This window comes from Chanodichthys erythropterus, chromosome 3 (assembly GCF_024489055.1).
Source record: "Chanodichthys erythropterus isolate Z2021 chromosome 3, ASM2448905v1, whole genome shotgun sequence".
Taxonomy (NCBI): domain Eukaryota; kingdom Metazoa; phylum Chordata; class Actinopteri; order Cypriniformes; family Xenocyprididae; genus Chanodichthys; species Chanodichthys erythropterus.
In genome coordinates, this window is record NC_090223.1 from 27,051,598 (window position 1) to 27,072,803 (window position 21,206).

Below are 21,206 nucleotides of genomic sequence, written 5' to 3' on the forward strand. Positions count from 1 at the left end.
AACAGGCTACACTGTATAAATAACAACAAATCTGAAAGAGTATGCAAACATTTGCTTTGAACTGTGGTAAAAAAAAAATCCTTTCATCAAATACTGAGACTGAAGATCCCACATCAAATGATGTTTGCCACTCAGATGTTCAACAAGGTATAGCTAGTAAAAAATGTGAATAATTTAAAAGGGGTGATACTTTCTCATGCAGAACTCGCCTCCGTGATGCTACGGTGCCATTGGTTGTTGCCATTGCTATGCTGTTGCTAAGGTGTTTGGAATGGTCTTTAGTATATTGCTAAGGTGATTGCTAAGACATTGATAGATGGTAAAGAGCCTATGATATTGGATACAATATTCTGGTCCCTAGATAAGGCTTATCTATGGTCACTTTAGCAAAATTTTGCCGAAATTTAGCTGGAATTCAAATTTCGCTAACAAAAGAGTCTTTTGTCAATAGTATAGCGATGTATAAAGAATATCTCACAAGTCACTTTCAAAACAAGAAGCTTTTTTGTTGCTCAACATGGGGAATCGACATGACCAATTTGAACTTGTTGCGAAATCTGCATTGGGAAAACTTTCGCCCTCACCTGACGTTCCAGATCATGTGGGTTCCTATTGAAATGAATGTATTTCGCTCGTGAAAATTCACCAAACAACAGTAAATGTGACTGCGACTTAAAGGGTTAGTTCACCCAAAAATGAAAATTATGTCATTAATTACTCACCCTCATGTCGTTCCACACCCGTAAGACCTTCATTCATCTTCAGAACACAAATTAAGATATTTTTGATGAAATCCGATGGCTCAGTGAGGCCTCCATTCCTAGCAAGATAATTAACACTTTCTCTGCCCAGAAAGCTACTCAAAACATATTTAAAACCATTCATGTGACTACAGTGGTTCAACCTTAATGTTATGAAGCGACGAGAATAGTTTTGTGCTCCAAAAAAACAAAATAATGACTTTTCAACAATATCTAGTGATGAGCAATTTCAAAACACTGCTTCATGAAGTTTCAAAGCTTTACTAATCTTTTGTTTCGAATCAGTGGTTCGGAGCGCCAAAGTCACTTGATTTCAGCAGTTTGACTGATTCAAAAAGTATTCTCGTCACTTTATAATATTAAGGTTGAACCATTGTACTAACATGAACTGTTTTACATACGACTTTAGTGGCTTTCTGGGCACTGAAAGTGTTAATTAACTTGCTGGCAATGGAGGCCTCGGATTTCATCAAAAATATCTTAATTTTTGTTCCGAAGATTAACGAAGGTCTTTCAGGTGTGGAACGACATGAGGGTGAGTAAATAATGACAGAATTTTCATTTTTGGGTGAACTAACCCTTTAAGGTGATGTTGCTTGGGCACTTTCCCATTGGATATTTAGATCGAAATTTGTTGCCCATTCTCAATGGGAAAGTGCACAAGCAGCATCGCTCGGCAACATTGCTCAAAAACTTGCCCTGTGTATCATCACCTTAAGTCTATAGGATATTTGTACCCATTTTATGATCCACCAAGTGAAAATTCCTTGGCTTGCTTAGAAAAATAAGTGCACATTTTTCCTCAACTAGTCACACAATTTGAGGTATCATTCTTGTTTGTAGCACAGATGGTGTGGGACAAGCTATGCGCTGAAATTTAACACTTAGAGTTAGGGGTTTGTTCAAATCACTACCCCTGAGCAGTAATAATAGTGAGGCTTGTTTCAGCAAACACCACTAAACAACTTTGCCTTGAAATCAACATACATATCTGATGGTGGCGTGGTTTTCTGATGAATCTTTTCCCATTCTGAAACCCCGTCTTTGACTCTCTGACCCTTTAAACAACCGCTCACGAGATTATTACTGTGTGACGCTGGTGCGATGCTCGCAGTGTTCGGCCGGTTGCTTGGTGACGCCTCCGAAAACCTCTACCTCACGGCTGGTCCAGGGGACTACATTACCCAGCATCCCTGTGCTGCAGTGGGCAAGAGCAGAGAGCTCTGTGTGTGAAAGCGGCCGGTCCCACATATTAAACTGAGACAGCTCTCCCACCATAGCCCGCGACGCCTCGAAACGAAGACCACCCACTGAGCTCTGCAGGAAACAGGAAATCATATTCAGAAATTTTTGTATTGTTTAGGAAAAATCATATTAAAATGAGTGATTTTAGTAAAACTCTAAAAGTTTTTCATTTATTACCTGCCTTAACCACTAAATTTTCATGTCTGGTAATTAATGTCCCAATTAAAATATTTTTGAGTGATAACTCTAGCTCTATACTCAACAAAAAAATTCATAAATGTCTGGTAAATATTATAGCTTATTTTACATGAAAGCTTATTTAAATATGCTTATTTTTAAAGACAAAATAAGAAATAAGAGAAAGCTGATGACTTTGTTGTTGGAATTTTGTTCCATCCAGATATTGATTATCTCGGAAAGCACCATTTTTGTGTTAAACAAACTTAAGAAACAGCACTTGACAAAACATATATATATATTAGTGTTATTAGTGTAAAATCTAATCCAAAATGGCATTTAAACTTCATGCAGCGCTAAAAAACGGCGAAAGAACATTTGTCCATTTCTGAGACTGATAGTGGGACCTTTTTTAGTTTTATCTCCAGTGATATTAAAAGATTTGCCTCATAAAAATGTAATATACCATTTAAATGTGTCTTTTAAGCTGTCTAATATTCCAATATTATATATATATAAAAAAAATGGTCCCAGACACATCCACAAATGTATTAGATAAGCTCTGAATAGCCAATGATACTAGAACCGCCAAATCAGCTCAGAGAATTCCCAGAAAATTCACTTGCTAAATGGTCCTGAGGATGACTATAAGCCCTACTGGGTCCAATGTAAGGATAAGTATGCTGGAGTTTAACGAAATCGGGATGAAGAGGGCAGGAAAAGGTAAAGGAAAAGATAAACAAACATTGTGTTCATGGTACATGCTGTGTGAATACCAAATCCTTCTCATCTTGACCTAGCACCGTCTGGCAACCAGTTACAATAGCCAAAGTCTGACGTACCTGTTCTTGGCCAAGTATGAGAGTTCCTCCCCGTCGGATGCTGTGACGGGTTGCCAGGTCACTTCCTTCACTTTTTAGCTTGCCCCCTAGGTAGGCATGCCACGCTCCAGCTCTCCGGTTCCAGCTCACACACATATGCTGCCATCTGCCTACTGTTAAGTTGAGAGGTAAGTGCGCCACCTAAAGGATGGAGGATCAAAAAAAAAAATCCAAATTACAATCCAAAGACTGATCCTGTGGCCCATGTGCTTGGATAATTGAGACCAGCCTGAAAGCCTGAGAGATTATCTAACTGTCCACTATTACAGCTCTAAAAAACACACTGCTGAACACGGGGCAAAACAATTCAATTCAATCGCTTTAACATTCAGTAAGAGCAGTCAGAGGTCAATCTAAGCATGTGTTCATCTTTTACCAAAAACATCCCTTAAAATCCTAATAGAAAGTATCCTGAAATTCTACTCTCTCTTTTAAGGGCTGTTCACTCTAAGGATGATGACTACAAAGTTCAAATACTCATTCCATTAGAATCAACCAATCAGAAACCACAGCACTTTAAAGAGGCAGGCGACATAACTGCAGCATACTTCAAATAAATGGAACGTTATTGTTGGTTGGTGAGGACTGATATAGTTATTGTTATGGTTATCTTTATAGTTATAATTCTTAGTGACATTGGGTCAAAACTAAATAATATGGGTCTTATCGGTTTCAGTCAATGGATGACAATGATTGTCACTGGAATTATCTCATTGTGTTACATTGTAGATCCGAGTAATTATGTTTTTGAATCCATTATAGATTTGAGTCATTGATCACAGCATTTCTAGTGAGATTATCTAAATACAATATTGTTAAATCTGCTGTGTAACGCCGGGTTCAGACTACACAATATCAGCCCAATGTTGGCATGATTCGTAGGGCGTCCTGGGGATTCATATTTCGTAAATGACAATGGCCGTCAGGACACAAGAATCAATTTGTTTTATCTCTAGCTTCACGAGATCCCAACAGAAAGACACAGTATGTTTAATTTTATTTGTTCAGTCACATCTGTGACGTTGACCAATAGGTGCACAGAAGCTCTTCCCTACACAGCTTTCAAACATGACGAAACAAAGAGAGACGATTGTATTGGTGTTGCTAGGTGGAATTATGCAATAGAGGAAAGCTTTGTAGAGCTTTGGCAACAATACTCAAACCTATATGAAATTTTCTTGAGGGACTACCACAACAGAGTGAAAGAAGACAAATTCTTGCAAACGATGGCGGAGACAATTCAGCCGCCCAACCATTGTTTGTTTACACTCTTGTGAAAACACAAGAAACCGGCATAAGGGGCCATTTACACAGAACATTTCTGCATTCCACTGAACTGCTTTTTCATTGTTTTGTTTTTATTATGTAAACACACATCTGACATTCACACTTTTAAAACAGAATTTTTCCTCTCAGGTACATTCATATGGTTGGGAACTGAGAGTTTGGCAAATGACATTCGGTTCTGTTAATGGTTCAAGCACGCAAATTCTTTCGCTGAAGCAGATGGTACACATTGTATACAAAATACAAAGTATCCAGCACTACCAATTCAACTGTGTCACAACGACACTGCATCTACTATCTGCAGAGCGAATGACTCCTATAAGCCATTCATTTCAGTGAATCAACAACAAACAGTGCAACCAGTGTAGTCTGAGTCCAGCTCCCGAATGAGTGACTCTTATACACCGGTTCTTTTTAGTGGATCAAATTATGAGCCAGTCCTTGTTAGTGAATCAACTTCAAACATTGCAACCACTGAAGTGCGATTCCTGAATGAATAGTTGGTACTTTTTAGTATCAGACATACAGCTTAAATGTAAGACTTAAATCTGAGAGACTTACCCCCAGTTTCACAGACAATGCTTAAGCTAGTCTTAGACTAAAATGCATGTTTGAGCTGTTTTAAAGTGCCATTGAATTAAAAATTGAATTTACCTCGGCATAGTTGAATAACAAGAGTTCAGTACATGGAAATGACATACAGTGAGTCTCAAACTCCATTGTTTCCTCCTTCTTATATAAATCTCATTTGTTTAAAAGACCTCCGAAGAACAGGTGAATCTCAACATATCACCGACTGTTACGTAACAGTCAGGACCATTAATATGTACGCCCCCAATATTTGCATATGCCAGCTCATGTTCAAGGCATTACACAAGGGCAGCCAGTATTAACGTCTGGATCTGTGCACAGCTGAATCATCAGACTAGGTAAGCAAGCAAGAACAACAGCAAAAAATGGCAGATAGAGCAATAATAACTGACATGATCCATGATAACATGATATTTTTAGAGATATTTGTAAATTGTCTTTCTAAATGTTTCGTTAGCATGTTGCTAATGTACTGTTAAATGTGGTTAAAGTTACCATCGTTTCTTACCGTATTCACGGAGACAAAAGCCGTCGCTATTTTCATTATTAAACACTTGCAGTCTATATAATTCATAAACTTCATTCTTTATAAATCTCTCCAACAGTGTGTAATGTTAGCTTTAGCCACAGAGCACCATCAAACTCATTCAGAATCAAATGTAAACATCCAAATAAACACCATACTTGCACGATTAGACATGCTGCATGATGAACACTTTGTAAAGATCCATTTTGAGGGTTATATTAGCTGTGTGAACTTTGTTTGTGCAGTGATAGAGTCGAGAGCTCGGGAGGGGGCGGAGAGCATGCGATTTAAAGGGGCCGCAGCATGAATCGGCGCATTTCTAATTATGCCTCAAAATAGGCAGTTAAAAAAATTAATTTAAAAAATCTATGGGGTATTTTGAGCTGCAACTTCACAGACACAATCAGGGGACACCTTAGACTTATATTACATCTGGAAAAAAACGTTTGATGGCACCTTTAACTGAAATAACTTGCTCTGACATATCTTAAAATATGTCAGTGCCATTGTTTCGTCTCAAGATGCACATCAATAATGTGTTTTTCTAATGAACATTAAAGCTACTTAAATGCCCTAAATGAACTACGGCCTAATCCTGGCTTAGTCTAAGCCCTGTCTGTGAAACCAGGCCATGAATATTTAAGACTCAAAGACAACTTTACAGTTCTGAAAGCAGTATTTTATAATGATAAAATAAACGAATTAAATATGTTACCACATTGTTTGTTTGATGTCAGAATCTGAATTGTTAAATTATTTTCACTTCCCATCCCCACATGTCAAATATCATGTTGTGATGCGCTACCTCATTATTAATGATGAGCTCGATGGGTCCATGAACCAACTGCTGAAGCACAAACTCATGGCTCTGGTCAGAAACAGCATAAGAAACTGTTGTTCCCAAGATGCTCTTTGCAGGTTTGAGCCACATGCAGACAGTCAAAGTGTGGAGGATGGGGATTTCCTGCTTTATGATAGCATACATGGAAGTGCTGCGTACAGGGAACGAGAGCCTATAACCCTCTGGAAACTTGTTCTCAGAGAGACCTGTGGAAAAAATGTGAGAAACAGAACGAAAGAGAGACAGGGAATGAATGACAAAGAGTGAGTTAAATTAAAAGCCCAGAGAAGACAACACTGGATACGAGTTTAAAGGCATGTTCCTGGTTCAATACAAGACAGCATCTGTCAATTTCACTATCACTATATTGATTTGAATGCTCTAAATGTTTTACGGAAACTGAGTCCACCCAAAAAAAAAAAAAAAGTCGCTCATCATTTACTCCGTCTCATGTTGTTCCGAAACGGTAAAGTAGATATTTTGGTGAACACTGGGAGCCAAATAACATGGGAGCCCATTGACTTGCCCAAAAAAAAAGAGACATTATCTTAAGATATTATAATATCTTCTTGTATGTTCCCCAGGAGAAAGAAAGTCATGGAACAAGCCATGAAGGTGAGTGAATGATGACACATGTTTAATTTTTGATTGAACTATCTCTGTGAGAAGACTTTGGTTAAAATCGATATTTCTTCCGGCAGTAAATCCAACCTCTGTCTCACCTTTCTCCAGACTGCTTATCCGCTGGTGTACAGTGTCCAGTCCATAATCAATATGCTCCTGATGTTTCTGTGTCTCTTTGCGCAGAGTTTTCCTTTCTTCCTCCAGCAGTTTTATCTTTCTCTTCAGTTCTCCTTCCAGGTCCTCCACTCGTCTCTGTGCAGCTGGTTTACGGGCAGCGCTAGAGGCAGTACCTGCTTCTTTCCGTGAGCTTGTGTCGCTGTGATTGAACGCTGGTGGTGCTATTTCAGACTGTAAACAAGACAGAGATTTTTCCTGTGTGTTGTGATGTAAGAACCTCATTCATCAACAATGCACGAGTGCAATCAATCTATCAATGAAAAGTGAATGCATTTAACAACCAGTATAATTACTCACAATGTACACTTATTACTCAAAATACAATTATTAACCTATATTCAAATGTAAACAGTTATGCATCTTATATTCTGATCAAATCAAACCCTGTCTAAATTTAAGATTTAAGAATTCATCATGTTTTTTAATTGATTAATTAAACAGAATCAATTTTCAGAGCAAATATTGCACTTCTAGCAAGTATGAGAGAGGCTGGATGTTTAATGAAACTGATTAGCACTACATAATGCTTCCTTACTTGTATGGCAATAACAAATTCTATTCTATTCTATAAGTATGGGATGATTTTAAAGGCATCTGCACCAGCTTGCAGAGATGCCATTCACAGCTGCAGGAGTCCATAATATGCTTCCAGTGGAGTGTGTCATGTTTCTCATCTCTCCCCTGCTGTCACACAAGCTGATTGGCTCAGGCTAAATATAGGCTATTCTTGATTTTCAAACATACATTCTGGAGTATAACTCTATCTTTTTCTTGAAATATAGCCGTTATGCTCCTTCTAGTACTAGTTTTTCAGACTGATAGATTTGGGTTAGATCGAGGTTAATCAGATGCGCTAAATGTGGTCGTGATGAGGATGTAATTTGTTGTTCCCATCGGCTCGTAAACCATGAAATCTGCTCACGTAGCCCATATTTCCTTCGAAAAACCCAATCAGGGACGCGCGTCTTGGCGCACAGCAATAAATCACGGCACAGGCGCGCGATGGTAAACGTGAGCTGAAACGCAATCATACTCCAGAACTCACAGAAGGATGAACTTTACGAGCACACTGCAGCACCTACACCTACGTGTTCAAAAAAGCAAAATAAGGCTGCTATAGGCTACTAATCACGTTTATCAACAGGTCAGACAGTAGCCATCTAGCACCAGCTTTATCTTATAGCCTAGGCTTACACTGGGTTAAAAACAACCCAAGTTGGGTTGAATGTTTGCCCAACGTGCTGGGTAGCTTTAGTAATTATGTGTCTGATTTTTAATTTTCAACCTTTTTGGGGGGTTAATTTTAAGCGTGCAATATAGTCATTTTTAAACAATAGTTGAGTTAAATAAAACTGTCCAGCACTTAGGACAAACATTAAACCCAACCGCTGGGTTAAAACAACATAAACGCTGGGTTTGTCCATATTTAACCCAACTTGGGTTGTTTTTAACCAGCATTTTATTTTTTTAGATTGTATGGGTCAATAACATAGGCTACGCTCATTTAGCTATTCAAAATACTTTTTTTGAATGAACATTTTTTTAAATTTAAAATTACATTTGATAAATTGAAAACTTTTTTTTTTTTTTTTTTAAATAAAAATTAAGAATGAATTTGGCTATATTTGGCCAAAACAAGGACATTGTGACGTAACAAACATCGGAGAAGCCATTTTGTTGTCATGTGACTTTTATCATTAAAGGTTTTTAAAAAATAATATTTTGAACTTAAAAGCCACGATTATTGACAGCCTATTCATGATTCAAAAATATAATTTCACAGATATTTTACCTCAAATAGTCTATTTTTTTTTAGCCAATAACAGTATTTAGGCTAGCCTATTTTTATGATTTTAGAACTTTTTTTAAATACAATTTTTCAAAAATATGTAAAACCAACATGATTGTTACATTTCTAATAACTCAACATGTTTCTTAAACTTCATTTTAAATACATTTCCCATTTTTACCATCTCTCAGACAACCTAGTTTATTATCGACCTACAAAAAACTTGATTCTCAGTCACATTAATAAATGTAGGCTTTTATAAGGTCTTGCGTGTTTCTTACCTCCAGTTTCTCAATGCGGTCTTTCATTTGAGTTATGGCATGCACCAGCTCCTCCACCGCATGAGCCGTCCGCATTGAGGATCCCGCATCGTCCCGCATCATTAGTTGCTCCTTATTCTCTTTACGCGCATCCCCAAGTCCTGCGCTCCGTTCTGGGACCTTCCGTCCCTTCAAACCGCTCTCGCATTCCGAAAGCTTCCCCGTTAGCTCTCGTATGGTTCTCTGGTCCGTGAGGATCTCATCTTTCTGCTGTAGGACGGTCTGCCGGAGCTCCTCGGCGGTGGTGCGGAGGTACCCCCAATCCTCTCCCGCGTATAACGACTGGTCGTCCGCTTGTTGCTGAAAGTTTTTCGGGTTGCACTCACCAGCGGGGACAGGGGTGCAGATGAGTCTGCTGTAGGTAACCTGCTGTTCGCTTCCTCCGGTCCCTAGTCCTGTTAAACCGTAGAATGTTGGCGCCTCCGGTCCTCCTCGTTCCCTACTTGTCGCATCAGTAGTACCGTGAAGAGCGTCCCGCGGTCCTGCTCGGGCGACGGACCCGGAGGAAAACGCCTTCCCGGTTGCGCCCGGTGACAGTGACTGGTTGTCGGCTAGGGGCTGCGCTGCGGCCGCGGATGCCGGTGGAGATCCGCTGTGGACCGCGGCGATGATGCAGATGACCGCTCCGATAAACGCCACCATCCCGGCGGCCAAAATGACAACGATGAACTTCAGGTTGGCGGTTATAAAATCAATAATGAAAAGAAAAAAAAGATAACAAAGAGATTCAGACCTTAAGAATGAATAAAGTTCATCAATAAATTCTTCATCCCATGAAATCAAGAGCTTTTCTTCAGTAACGTGTCCACCCGCAGGACGCGTCTCTCTATATCTCCATCTCGCTATTACCGTGGGGACAACAAGAGGTGGGGGTTTAGCTTACACATCAGGGGTGGGCTGCACATGCGAGGGAGGTGGAGACAACACCAACCTCATGTTCTACCAATGTGAGCTAGATTCCATAGCCCAGTCTGAAAATAATACCTGTAGTAGTGCTTAGGAAAGCAAGTATGCAGGATGCAATATGGGTCTAACCATGTCACTAACTCTTATCCATACTATAAGGATACTGAAATATTTAAAATATATTTATTCAATATAACCAACCTTTTAATATGAAATACATATTAAAAATGAAATACATCATGTTTTTAATTCCCTCACAATATACAATTCTATTTATCAATGAAATATTATATATCTATCATGTTGTAAAATGTATTTTTTAATATTTTAAAATTAAGAATTCAATATACATACACATGCAAGAAATAAGGTCTATCAAATCAGTATGCAAAAATGACAGTGATGTTAGACTTTATATGGGCTTTATGCTGAATATCGCAGGAAAACAGGTCTCACTGCATACTCTCTTGAGTAGATACTTATTTTTAAAAAGTAAATACTTTGTGACCGCTAAACAAGTATGTTCCATATAGTATGATGTAAACAGAAGGTATTACATTCGCCATGTAGTTATTATCATGCCAGCATCAGTTGTGTTGCTTCACTGCAATTCACAAATCCTCTCCAGTGGCCTTATGGGATTGTAAAGTGTCCATCATATGCACACCTCAGAATATCGCTGGAAGAAGTAGGTCAATCTAGGGACTTTTTGCCTACTCTTTTATGAATTCAGACATACTTCTTTTGTCACATACTGTTTTTCACCTACTTTATAGTAGGGAAGTATGCGATTTTTGAAAGCAGCCAAAGTGTTAAAGATGCCCTAGATTCAAAAATTGAATTTACCTTGGCATAGTTGAATAACAAGAGTTCAGTACATGGAAATGACATACAGTGAGTCTCAAACTCCATTGTTTCCTCCTTCTTATGTAAATCTCATTTGTTTAAAAGACCTCCGAAGAACAGGTGAATCTCAACATAACATAATGTTACGTAACAGTCGGGGTGTACACCCCCAAAATTTGCATATGCCAGCCCATGTTCCCAACATTATGAAAGGGATTACACGTCTGGATCTGTGCACAGCTGAATCATCAGACTAGGTAAGCAAGCAAGAACAATAGCGAAAAATGGCAGTTGGAGTAATAATAACTGACATGATCCATGATATCATGATATTTTTAGTGGTATTTGTAAATTGTCTTTCTAAATGTTTTGTTAGCATGTTGCTAATGTACTGTTAAATGTGGTTAAAGTTACCATCGTTTATTACTGTATTCACGGAGACAAGAGAGCCGTCACTATTTTCTTTTTTAAACACTTGCAGTCTGTATAATTCATAAACACAACTTCATTCTTTATAAATCTCTCCAACAGTGTGTAATGTTAGCTTTAGCCACGGAGCACCATCAAACTCATTCAGAATCAAATGTAAACATCCAAATAAACACCATACTTGCGCGATTAGACATGCTGCATGACGAATACTTTGTAAAGATCCATTTTGAGGATTATATTAGCTGTGTGAACTTTTTTTATGTTGTTTAAGGCAAGCGTGAGCTCTTGGGGTGTGGAGCACCAGATTTAAAGGGGCCGTGTACCCTGAATCGGCTCATTTATAATGATGCCCCAAAATAGGCAGTTAAAAAAAATCATAAAAAAAAAAATCTATGGGGTATTTTGAGCTGAAACTTCACAGACACATTCAGGGGACACCTTAGACTTATATTACATCTTTTAAAAAAAAAGTTCTAGGGCACCTTTAATGGCAGTACAAACTGATGGCGATATCTATGGACTTTAAATGTAATCTAACCGAGCTAGTTCTATTATTGTTGGCATTTTATTCAAATGTTATTTAGAAGAAGAAAAATGAAAAACTTTTAGATATCAATCTGCATGTTATGGACATGGTTATGCTCATCTTTGCTCGCGCCTTTATTTACACAACCGGAAGCGCTGCAACCTGTTTTACAGAATACGTAAGTTTGTTGTGCATAACCCCGATATTCTCTCAATGTAGGTCAATATCAGATTTTTAAACTTCATTGTAACATTTCTTATAGAAGTTGATCAAAACCTAAAAATAGATGGCCAAGTGCCTTGGAAATTATGGCTGGGCGATATATCGCATGCAATTGTCACGCGCATTTCGTCAGTAAAGCCGGTTCCCTGATTACCGCTAAATCGCCATCACCTGCTTTCAAATGGAGCGGCATTTAATAGACAGAGCCGTAGATCACTGACAAGCTACGCAATATTGCGTTTATTATCGAAGGCGATTCATCTGCGATAATGAACACGATATTGCGTGGCTTGTCAGTGAACTACGTTTCACTAACAATAATCAGGGAACCGGCTTTACTGACGAAATGTGCGTGACAATCGCATGCGATATATCGCCCAGCCCTATTGGAAATCACAGCATTATTCAATGTGTTGACGTAATTTAAACTGAAACAGGAAGACAGGGTGGGACATATTGAACAGCTCCTCCCCTTTTTTAAAATAGCCAGTAGCATTTTGTTTATGTCACAGCTCGAACAAAGCTGTTGAGCTTGGTAAAACCTCAGTTACTCTCTAACCATTTCTCCTTCTAATCTCTTCCAATATCGCTTTAAAATACAGCATTCTGTGCAGAATTCAAATGGGTCTGATACGTTTTGTGGTCTGCGCCGACTCGCGAATATGATCCGCTCTGTGCTCTCGTGTCTCTGGACTGGAGCAGACTGTGTGCACACTGTGGCAGTTCGCATGACATTAACGTGTAACCAGACGTCATTCGCCTCAATGGAAAGCATATTTACACTGTCTGAATCATTCCCTATCCCCTATATAGTGCACTATGTGCCATTCACCATGTAGAAGCTAGTAAATGTGTAAACAAGGGATTTCAGCCTCAGCTTCAGCATTTATTGTCAATGTAGGGGGGCGGGATGCTTTAGATTCTAGAGAGCGTTTGATTGGACAGAAGATCTGATGAGAAGCTGAAGTGCGATGTGATGCCGTAAAAATCCGTGATCCATTTTAGCGGAAGTGAGAGACTGTAAGATTTGAATGCTTATATCGCCTAAATGCAAATTTTGTCGTTGTTTTGGAACACACAATCTCATATAACATTAAGGGTTAACATATTAATAATAAAATCTAAAAAACTCAAATTTTGATTTCAGGGGGACTTTAAATGATCCACAAAACAAAGTTTAAAAGGAGTGTTTAAGTGGTTTGAAATAGAGAAAAGAATAAAAAGAAGAATTTAAATATGCTTGCAAGTCAACTTTAAGTTTTATATAAATGTTTCGATACTGACTTTCTAACAGCAATGGGCTAATAAAATGATTCTTATAATAAAAACAAGTTCTACATATTTGCATGCCTCTTCCTGTCCTCATTTGTGAGCATCCCAGACAGGTACCGTAAGTGTCGAAACCTTGGAATCCCCCTGATCCCATACGGTCCCAGTGAAGCATGAAATCAGGAGCACAGGAGGAGATTAGTGTCCTGGATAAACATGACCTCATCATTTCACAGCAAGTCTCCGGGTCACCCTTTTATGTGTAATCCACCTCCACACACACACACACACACGCTCACACTCATACACCACGCGTGAGGAGGATGAGAAAATCGTGCCTAAAAGGACCCAGTCCAAAGCCAGAAGATTAACACAGATTTATATCAAATAATCCCTAATGATCATGTTTTATGTGAGGATTTTTGTCTTTCTGGAGGCTTTTGGTTATTTCAAACTTTAAGTAAAAAATGGTGGATGGTGACTTCCCTTTAGCTGTTTTTTCTTAGTTCCCAACCACTTTGTATTAGAGATGATTTGTATTCAGTGACTGAAGACAGACTGTCAGGTTTAAGGATTCTTTTATCCATCTGACATGAGTAGCTTAACAAAAGCAATTTTTTACTTCAAAACCTCCTTGATTAAAATAGCACTGTGTTGGTGTTATTGCATAATGAAGCTGCATTCAATGAGTTTTTGCAGATGTTGGATTGGATCAAAGTGAACAGGAGATTTCTATATGTGTATGAATTCATCCTGTTACTGCCGTTTACATAATCAGAAAAGATGATCTGGTCACCCTGTCCTCTCGCTGCCACCATAATTCTCATGTTGGGAAAATAATGTTTCCTCCCACACTACCACACGTTCCCTGTTCTGCCACTTAAAAGATCAGCCATAATCATCCATAAACTTTATTAGTAAATTCCTAGTATGTTGAGAGATTAAAATTATGTTCTCAAGATTTATTGATCACAAGTACTGCCTTATGTTCAGGCCTGAATTTAATTGTGTTGGAGCTTGTTGCCAGCTGCTGTTTTTAAAGTCAACATAAAGGGGAGAAAAATTAGCTTCTTGAACAAGAAAAAATGTAGGGCGGAACTTGATTTTGTCCACCAGCAACTGATTGGCTTGTGGATGGGTGTGGTTTGCCATTGCTGTGATGTGAAGTGAGTGACAGGTTGCCCCACCTTCGCGCCAGTAAACATGTCATCAGAGAAGAGAATAACTTTGCAAAATGTTGTGGACAGACAAGTCATTTTATAGTACTGCAATATTCCATTAAAAAAAGAAAAGTCCATTTTGATTTCATGGTGACTTTAACAAACGTGCAACAGATCAGAGGTAAGAGAAAGAGAGGAGAGGGAATAGTAGGTTGTTCCTGATTCCATTAAAAACTAAAGTGGGACACCAGTCTAAGAATGGAATATGTCGCTCTAAATCAGAAAGACTGATTGTGCTGTGTAAGAAAGCTTAAAGAAGGACACTGCCTGGCTAGAAAAACCACCTGAGAAGACAAGTGGATTTCACAGTATTTTACAACAACATTTAGTAGCATAGCAGGTTATGCAATGCAACCTTGAAAGACTGCCCTATAAGATGGCCTAAAACAGATATAACTTCATTACACTGCACACTTTACTAATTCTTTATGAACAAATTAAGTTTCTGCTTGACTATTTAAAATGCCAGGAGAATACCTTTTCCTCTTTAGGGAGCAGATCGTTGTTGTTCCTTTTTGAAGTGTTTTAGTGCTGCCCTCTAGTGGTCAGTAACATTAGAGCCCTCTGGAAATCACAGTATTTAAAGGGTTAAATGAAAATAATGTCATTAATTACTCAACCTCATGTCGTTCCACACCCGTAAGTCCTTCATTCATCTTCAGAACACAAATGAAGATATTTCTTGATGATATCCGATATGGCTCAGTGAGGACTGCATAGCCAGCAATGACATTTCCTCTCTCAAGATCCATTAATGTACTAAAAACATATTTAAATCAGTTCATGTGAGTACAGTGGTTCAATATTAATATTATAAAGCCACGAGAATATTTTTTGGTGCATCAAAAAACAAAACAAAATAATGACTTATATAGTGATGGCCGATTTCAAAACACTGCTTCATGAAGATTCGGAGAGTTATGAATCAGCATGTCGAATCATGATTCGAATTTTGGGTGAACTAACCCTTTAACGGGTGAGCCCAGTTTCAGACAAGGCTTAAAGGGTTATTTCACCCAAAAATGAGAATTCTTTCATCATTTACTCATCCGTCATGTAGTTCCAAACCTGTAAGACTTTTGTTCATCTTTATAACGCAAATGAAGATATTTTTAATGAAATCTGAGAATCTTTGTAAATCTTTGTCTCTTTAAAAAGTTCATAAAGAGATAGTAAAACTATATGAATGCTCAACCAAATTCACGTGATGAGCACACACCTCATTGGTTTTTGTAGAGGTTCAAATGAGCTGCGTAACAGACAAGAATCAACCTGATTGGTTCTCGCACATCGAGCAAGCATGACTGAGCTTCCGTTTACCATATCTGACATGTGCCTTGCCTAAATTAAATCTGTGCATCATATAAAGTGATCATGTCTCTTCAGAAAATTTGGACTAAACCACTCAGAATTTTCATTTTTGGGTGAACTAACCCTTTAAGCCTTGTTCCAGACAACATGTTTGAGCTGTTTTAACTGAAAGCAACTTGCACTGACATATGTCAGTTTTGTTTTGTTTCAAGATGCACACCAGAATTTTTTTTTCTAAGACACGTTTATAAAAGTTAGGTTCCAATGATTTTCTTGCCATGAAAGAAGAACTTTGTGAACCAAATAACAGTGCATTGACTTCCATTTGTGTGGAAAAAACACTGAGAAATTTCTCAAAATGTCTTCATGTCTTCAAACTCTTTAATTTCATGTCTCTTTAAACCGAAACCGGTGCTGCTCTCTCGTTTCACAGATGTAACTGCCGACATTTTGCGTCTCAGTTGTCGATTGTAGTGAAAATGACATCAGAGGACTCCAATACAGACTGTCGCATGAGAACATATGGGAGGAGCTATATGACATCACTGCAGGTGAAGAGCTTTCATTGAAAGTGAAACTACTAGACAGACAACAATCTTTAATCAAGAGATCGTAGACATTCTAAAATAGAACACAGATGTAGATATTCACTCACAGGTACGTGACAGAAATATAGGAGATGTTTATAATGCTTGTAATGAAAGGAAGATTTCTAATGTTTCTTGAAGTTTAGTGGTTTATTATGGCCTAGCTGAGATAAGTTGAGCAAGAAAGGTTCAAAATAAAATCATTATTTGTCATGCACCAAATATTGTTTATTTACTGCATTGAAATGCTATCAGATTATTATTAAAACAAATCTTATTGTTTTCTAAGTAAAGTTTGGTGTATGCTGTAATTTTGTACATGGAAGTACCTATATGAGCTGCAGACATACTAAATCTATATGCATGTCTTCAGATTTATATTTATATTGGGTGATAGGCCTATCAAGCAGCTATGTTTTATGGTCTCTGAAAGCCCTGTATTTCATAAAAATATAAATAGCAAAAACACTTATTTAGATAACTGCTTTTTTGTTCATTCCTTGGTAATGTGCTTGATTTGTGCTCTTTAAATGATTAGTTCACTGTAAAATGAAAATTACCCCAAGCTTCACTCGCCCTCAAGCCATCGTAGGTGTAATTGACTTTCTTCTTTCTGTTGAACACAATCTGAAAAATTAATAAATATCCTGATGTATCTAAGATTTATAATGGCAGCAAACGGGACCAACGAGTATGAAGCTCAAAAAAGTGCATTCATCCATCATAAATGTACTCCACACAGCTCCAGGGGGTTAATAATGGACTTCTGAAATTTGTGTAAGAAAAATATCCATATTTAATGTTATAAAGTAAAATATCTAGCTTCCACCAGACTGCCTTCGTATTCAACTTATGAAGGAAGTGTAACACCTCTCGCAGTTCAAAACGCTTACGCTATGTACGCCTTCCATATTTTTTATAATTTTTGTAAGTTGAATACAGACGGTCTGGCAGAAGTTAGTTATTAGGCCTACTTTGCAATTTGTTATATATGGATATTTTTCTTACACAAACGTATTGTTTCACTTCAGAAGGGCTTTATCAACCCCCCAGAGCCGTGTGGAGTACGTTTATGATGGATGGAAGCACTTTCTTCAGTTCATACTCATTGGTCCTGTGCACTGCTATTACAAAGCTCGGATGCGGCAGGATATTTATTAATATAATTCCAATTGTGTTCATCAGAAAGAAGAGAGTCAAATACACCTAGGATGGTTTGAGGGTGAGTAAATATTGGGGTAATTTTCATTTTAAAGAGAACTAATCCTTTAAACTCAGTTGTTACAGCTATGATTCATACTGTAAAATGTGTGTTTTGACATCTTCCTGAAAAGACCTAAGAAGAGTGGAGCAATGGCAGAATCTTCACCAACATCAACAAAACATAGAGTGGCCAGGAGACAGAGTATGGAGCTACATACAAGTCAGTAACCCTGAAACAGAGTAAATAAGTGAATGACTGATTTATCAGTTTTGTCAGAAGTTAGTGTCCAGAAATGACAGCAATATTGTCTACATTTGTCGTCTTTTCAGACCTGACCTCCTCCAGTGGTCCTCTAAATGAGGAGCTTCAGTGTTCTGTGTGTCTGGATGTGTTCACCGATCCGGTCACCGTCCCCTGTGGACACAACTTCTGTAAGAGCTGCCTGAACCAGTGCTGGGACAAGAGTGAGACCTGCTGCTGTCCGCTCTGTAAAGAAACATTTAGTAAAAGACCCGACCTCAAGATCAACACAGCGCTTAGGCAGGTCATACAACTCTTTAAAGAAAAGTTTTGTCTGAAAAAATCTGAAGTTCTCTGTGACATCTGCGATGAAAGAAAGCTGAAGGCCCTGAAGTCCTGCCTGATGTGTCAGAGCTCTTACTGCGAGACTCACCTGGAGCCTCATCAGAGAGTCCCACGATTAAAAAAACACAAACTGATAAATGCTGTAGAAAATCTGGAGGACTATTTATGCCAGAAACACGAGAGACCTCTGGAGCTGTTCTGTAGAGATGATCAGACGTGTGTGTGTCTGTCCTGCACTGATGGAGACCACAAGACTCACAACACTGTTCCTCTGGAGGAGGAGAGTGAGGAGAAGAAGGCAGGGGTTACAACAAATATTATAATATTTCATTAATAAAATGATAAATCTATGAGTGATAAAATGTGTGTTTATCTGTGTCTATAGACTCAAGTGACAAAGATACAAACAGACGTGCAGCAGATGATCCAGGAAAGAATGAAGAAGATTCAAGACATCAAACACTCTGCAGAACTCAGAAAAGTGAGTTTAAATAATCTGACATTTGCAAGGTGCTAAAGTACAAATAAAAATGGAATCTTGTTTATTTATTTATTTATTAGCAAAACACAGAGAAAGAAAAAAAAGAGAGCATTGAGCTCTTTATGGGAATGATCCGTTCTATTGAGCGGTGTCAGGCTGAGCTGCTGGAGATGATGGAGCAGAAGCAGAGAGCAGCAGAGAAACAGGAAGAAAAACTCATTAAAGAGCTGCAGCAGGAGATCACTGAGCTAAAGTTAAGAAACACTGAGCTGGAGCAGCTCTCACACACTGAGGATCATCTTCATTTCCTACAGGTCAGTGTCCTCTGTCTATATGTTCGATGGAAATGTAAAAAGCATCACAGGGCAACTCTGTCCCCCATGTTTAAGGGCTTTCTCCTTTCTTTTCCTGTAGATTTACCCATCCTTGTGCAGCCCATTCGTCATCAAGAAGTGGCCTGATATCAGTGTTAACACTCCTGTGAGTCTGAACACCCTCAGGACAGCTCTGACTCAGCTGCAGCAGACTCTAGATGAAACCGGTAACTGAATATTATCAGTTCTTGCATTCCCTCAGAGATGAACCAACCCATAACTTCTTGATAACACTATCCCCTACTGTTTGTTCAAACACACACACATTTATACTGTATACACTAACACTTTTACACTCTCCATTTGACCAATTGATTATATTTTATAATTTTGCAACTGGGATTTGTGACATACAGCTTGTTAAGTTTCATTACCCCCTTTATTTCCTTCAGAGAATTACTGTGGAAAAAAGAAATCTATGTATTTGAATCTATGGAATTTCTATATTCCACCGAAAAAAAAAAATCTAAATTCTTTTCTTTTGGATATCTATTTTTATCACTCCATAAAATCTGAAAATATTGTCAACAGCCAGAAAAAAAATAATTTTCACCATTTTTTTTTTTTTTTAGAAATAAAATGTTGTATAAAATCAGGCAAATTATATATCAACATATCCCTCTGTTAAAACCAGAAAATAGATATGAATAAAACTAAAGTTTGGTGTATGTAAGTTCTGCTGACGTGGAGATTTCTGACTCAAAGCAGGAGAAAAAAGTGATTTTGCGAAAACGGCCTTTAAAGATATACACTGTAATTGAAATCTACAGACACAAATAGATAAAGTGCTATAAAATGTACACTTAAAAGTGTAGTTCGGATGTTTTCTTTCCACCAGTCCAAAAAAACACTATAAGCCAGAAAGTGCAAAATCTCAAAATTGACAGGTGTATGAAAAAAGTGTTTTTGCCCTGTAGTGTCCCCCCTTAAATATAACGTAAAGCCTAAATTTTTTTTAAAAAATCATGTAGAACTGATCATCTTTTTATCATTATTTGTCTCCATAGAGTTTAAGAAGATGCACTTATATGCAGGTACAGTGTGTGATATGCACAGATCTCTCACTTTCACAAACAATAATAGTTTAAATACATAACATTAACTTTACACTAAACACTTGAAATACATCAAAATCTGAATATGTGATTCATATTCTTGGATCTCTCCTGCAGTGGATGTTACTCTGGATCCTGATACAGCTCATCCTAAACTCATCCTGTCTGATGATGGAAAACAAGTGAGTCATGGAGACACTAAGCGCAATGTCCCAGATAACCCGGAGAGATTTGATTATTGCATCTTTGTACTAGGGAAGGAGGGATTCTCTTCAGGGAGATTTTATTTTGAGGTACAGGTGACGAACAAGACTGAATGGAATTTAGGAGTGGCCAGAGAATCTGTCATAAGGAAAGGGGACATCACACTGACACCTCAGGATGGATACTGGGCTATATGGCTGAGGAATGGAAAGGAATACAAGGCACTTGCAAATCCCTTATGTTTTCTCTCTGTGAGAGTGAAGCCCCAGAAGGTGGGGGTGTTCGTGGATTATGAGGAAGGTCTTGTCTCCTTTTATGACGTGGAGTCAAAGTCCCATATCTACTCTTTCACCGGCCAGACCTTCACTGAGAAACTCTATCCATATTTTTGCCCATCACTAAACAAAGATGGTAAAAACTCAGCCCCACTGATCATCTCACCTGTCAATTACAATAAATGAATGTACACAACATATGAAAAACAATATGAAAAAGCAAACTTTTATAAAAATCAGAATTGCAAATAAAAAATAACATTTGAGAAATATCACAAGAGCGCTGTTGTTCTGAATCTGAGATTTGTCTGTAGGCATGAGGGTCACGGATGCCGTTCTGACATTCAGACCAACCACATGATTGTGATTTTGTTTATACAACAGTTCAATTCACAAGAAGTTAATATTGAGTTCTAAAAGAAGCCAAAACATCCAGCCATAAATGTCATCAAGTAACACAGACTGTAAGCCGGACTGTAACAGCATATAG

The 21,206-nt window shown here is 38.1% G+C and overlaps 2 protein-coding genes across 2 annotated transcripts; one reads left to right on the forward strand and one right to left on the reverse strand.

Annotated features, from left to right (window-relative positions):
- Nucleotides 1-1,285: 1,285 nt before the first annotated feature.
- Nucleotides 1,286-9,861, reverse strand: cbx6b (chromobox homolog 6b). The gene is made up of 5 exons (XM_067381584.1): nucleotides 9,181-9,861; nucleotides 7,032-7,281; nucleotides 6,274-6,515; nucleotides 3,026-3,205; nucleotides 1,286-2,078 (listed from the first exon to the last, which is right to left on the reverse strand). The coding sequence occupies exons 1-5, from the start codon at nucleotides 9,859-9,861 to the stop codon at nucleotides 1,845-1,847; spliced, it is 1,587 nt and encodes a 528-aa protein (XP_067237685.1). The 3' UTR covers nucleotides 1,286-1,844.
- A 6,671-nt stretch (nucleotides 9,862-16,532) lies between these two features.
- LOC137017395 (E3 ubiquitin-protein ligase TRIM39-like) lies at nucleotides 16,533-20,904 on the forward strand. Its single transcript, XM_067381607.1, has 8 exons — nucleotides 16,533-16,608; nucleotides 17,873-17,961; nucleotides 18,072-18,631; nucleotides 18,713-18,808; nucleotides 18,889-19,122; nucleotides 19,223-19,349; nucleotides 20,190-20,216; nucleotides 20,355-20,904. The coding sequence occupies exons 2-8, from the start codon at nucleotides 17,892-17,894 to the stop codon at nucleotides 20,900-20,902; spliced, it is 1,662 nt and encodes a 553-aa protein (XP_067237708.1). The 5' UTR covers nucleotides 16,533-16,608; nucleotides 17,873-17,891; the 3' UTR covers nucleotides 20,903-20,904.
- Nucleotides 20,905-21,206: the final 302 nt, after the last annotated feature.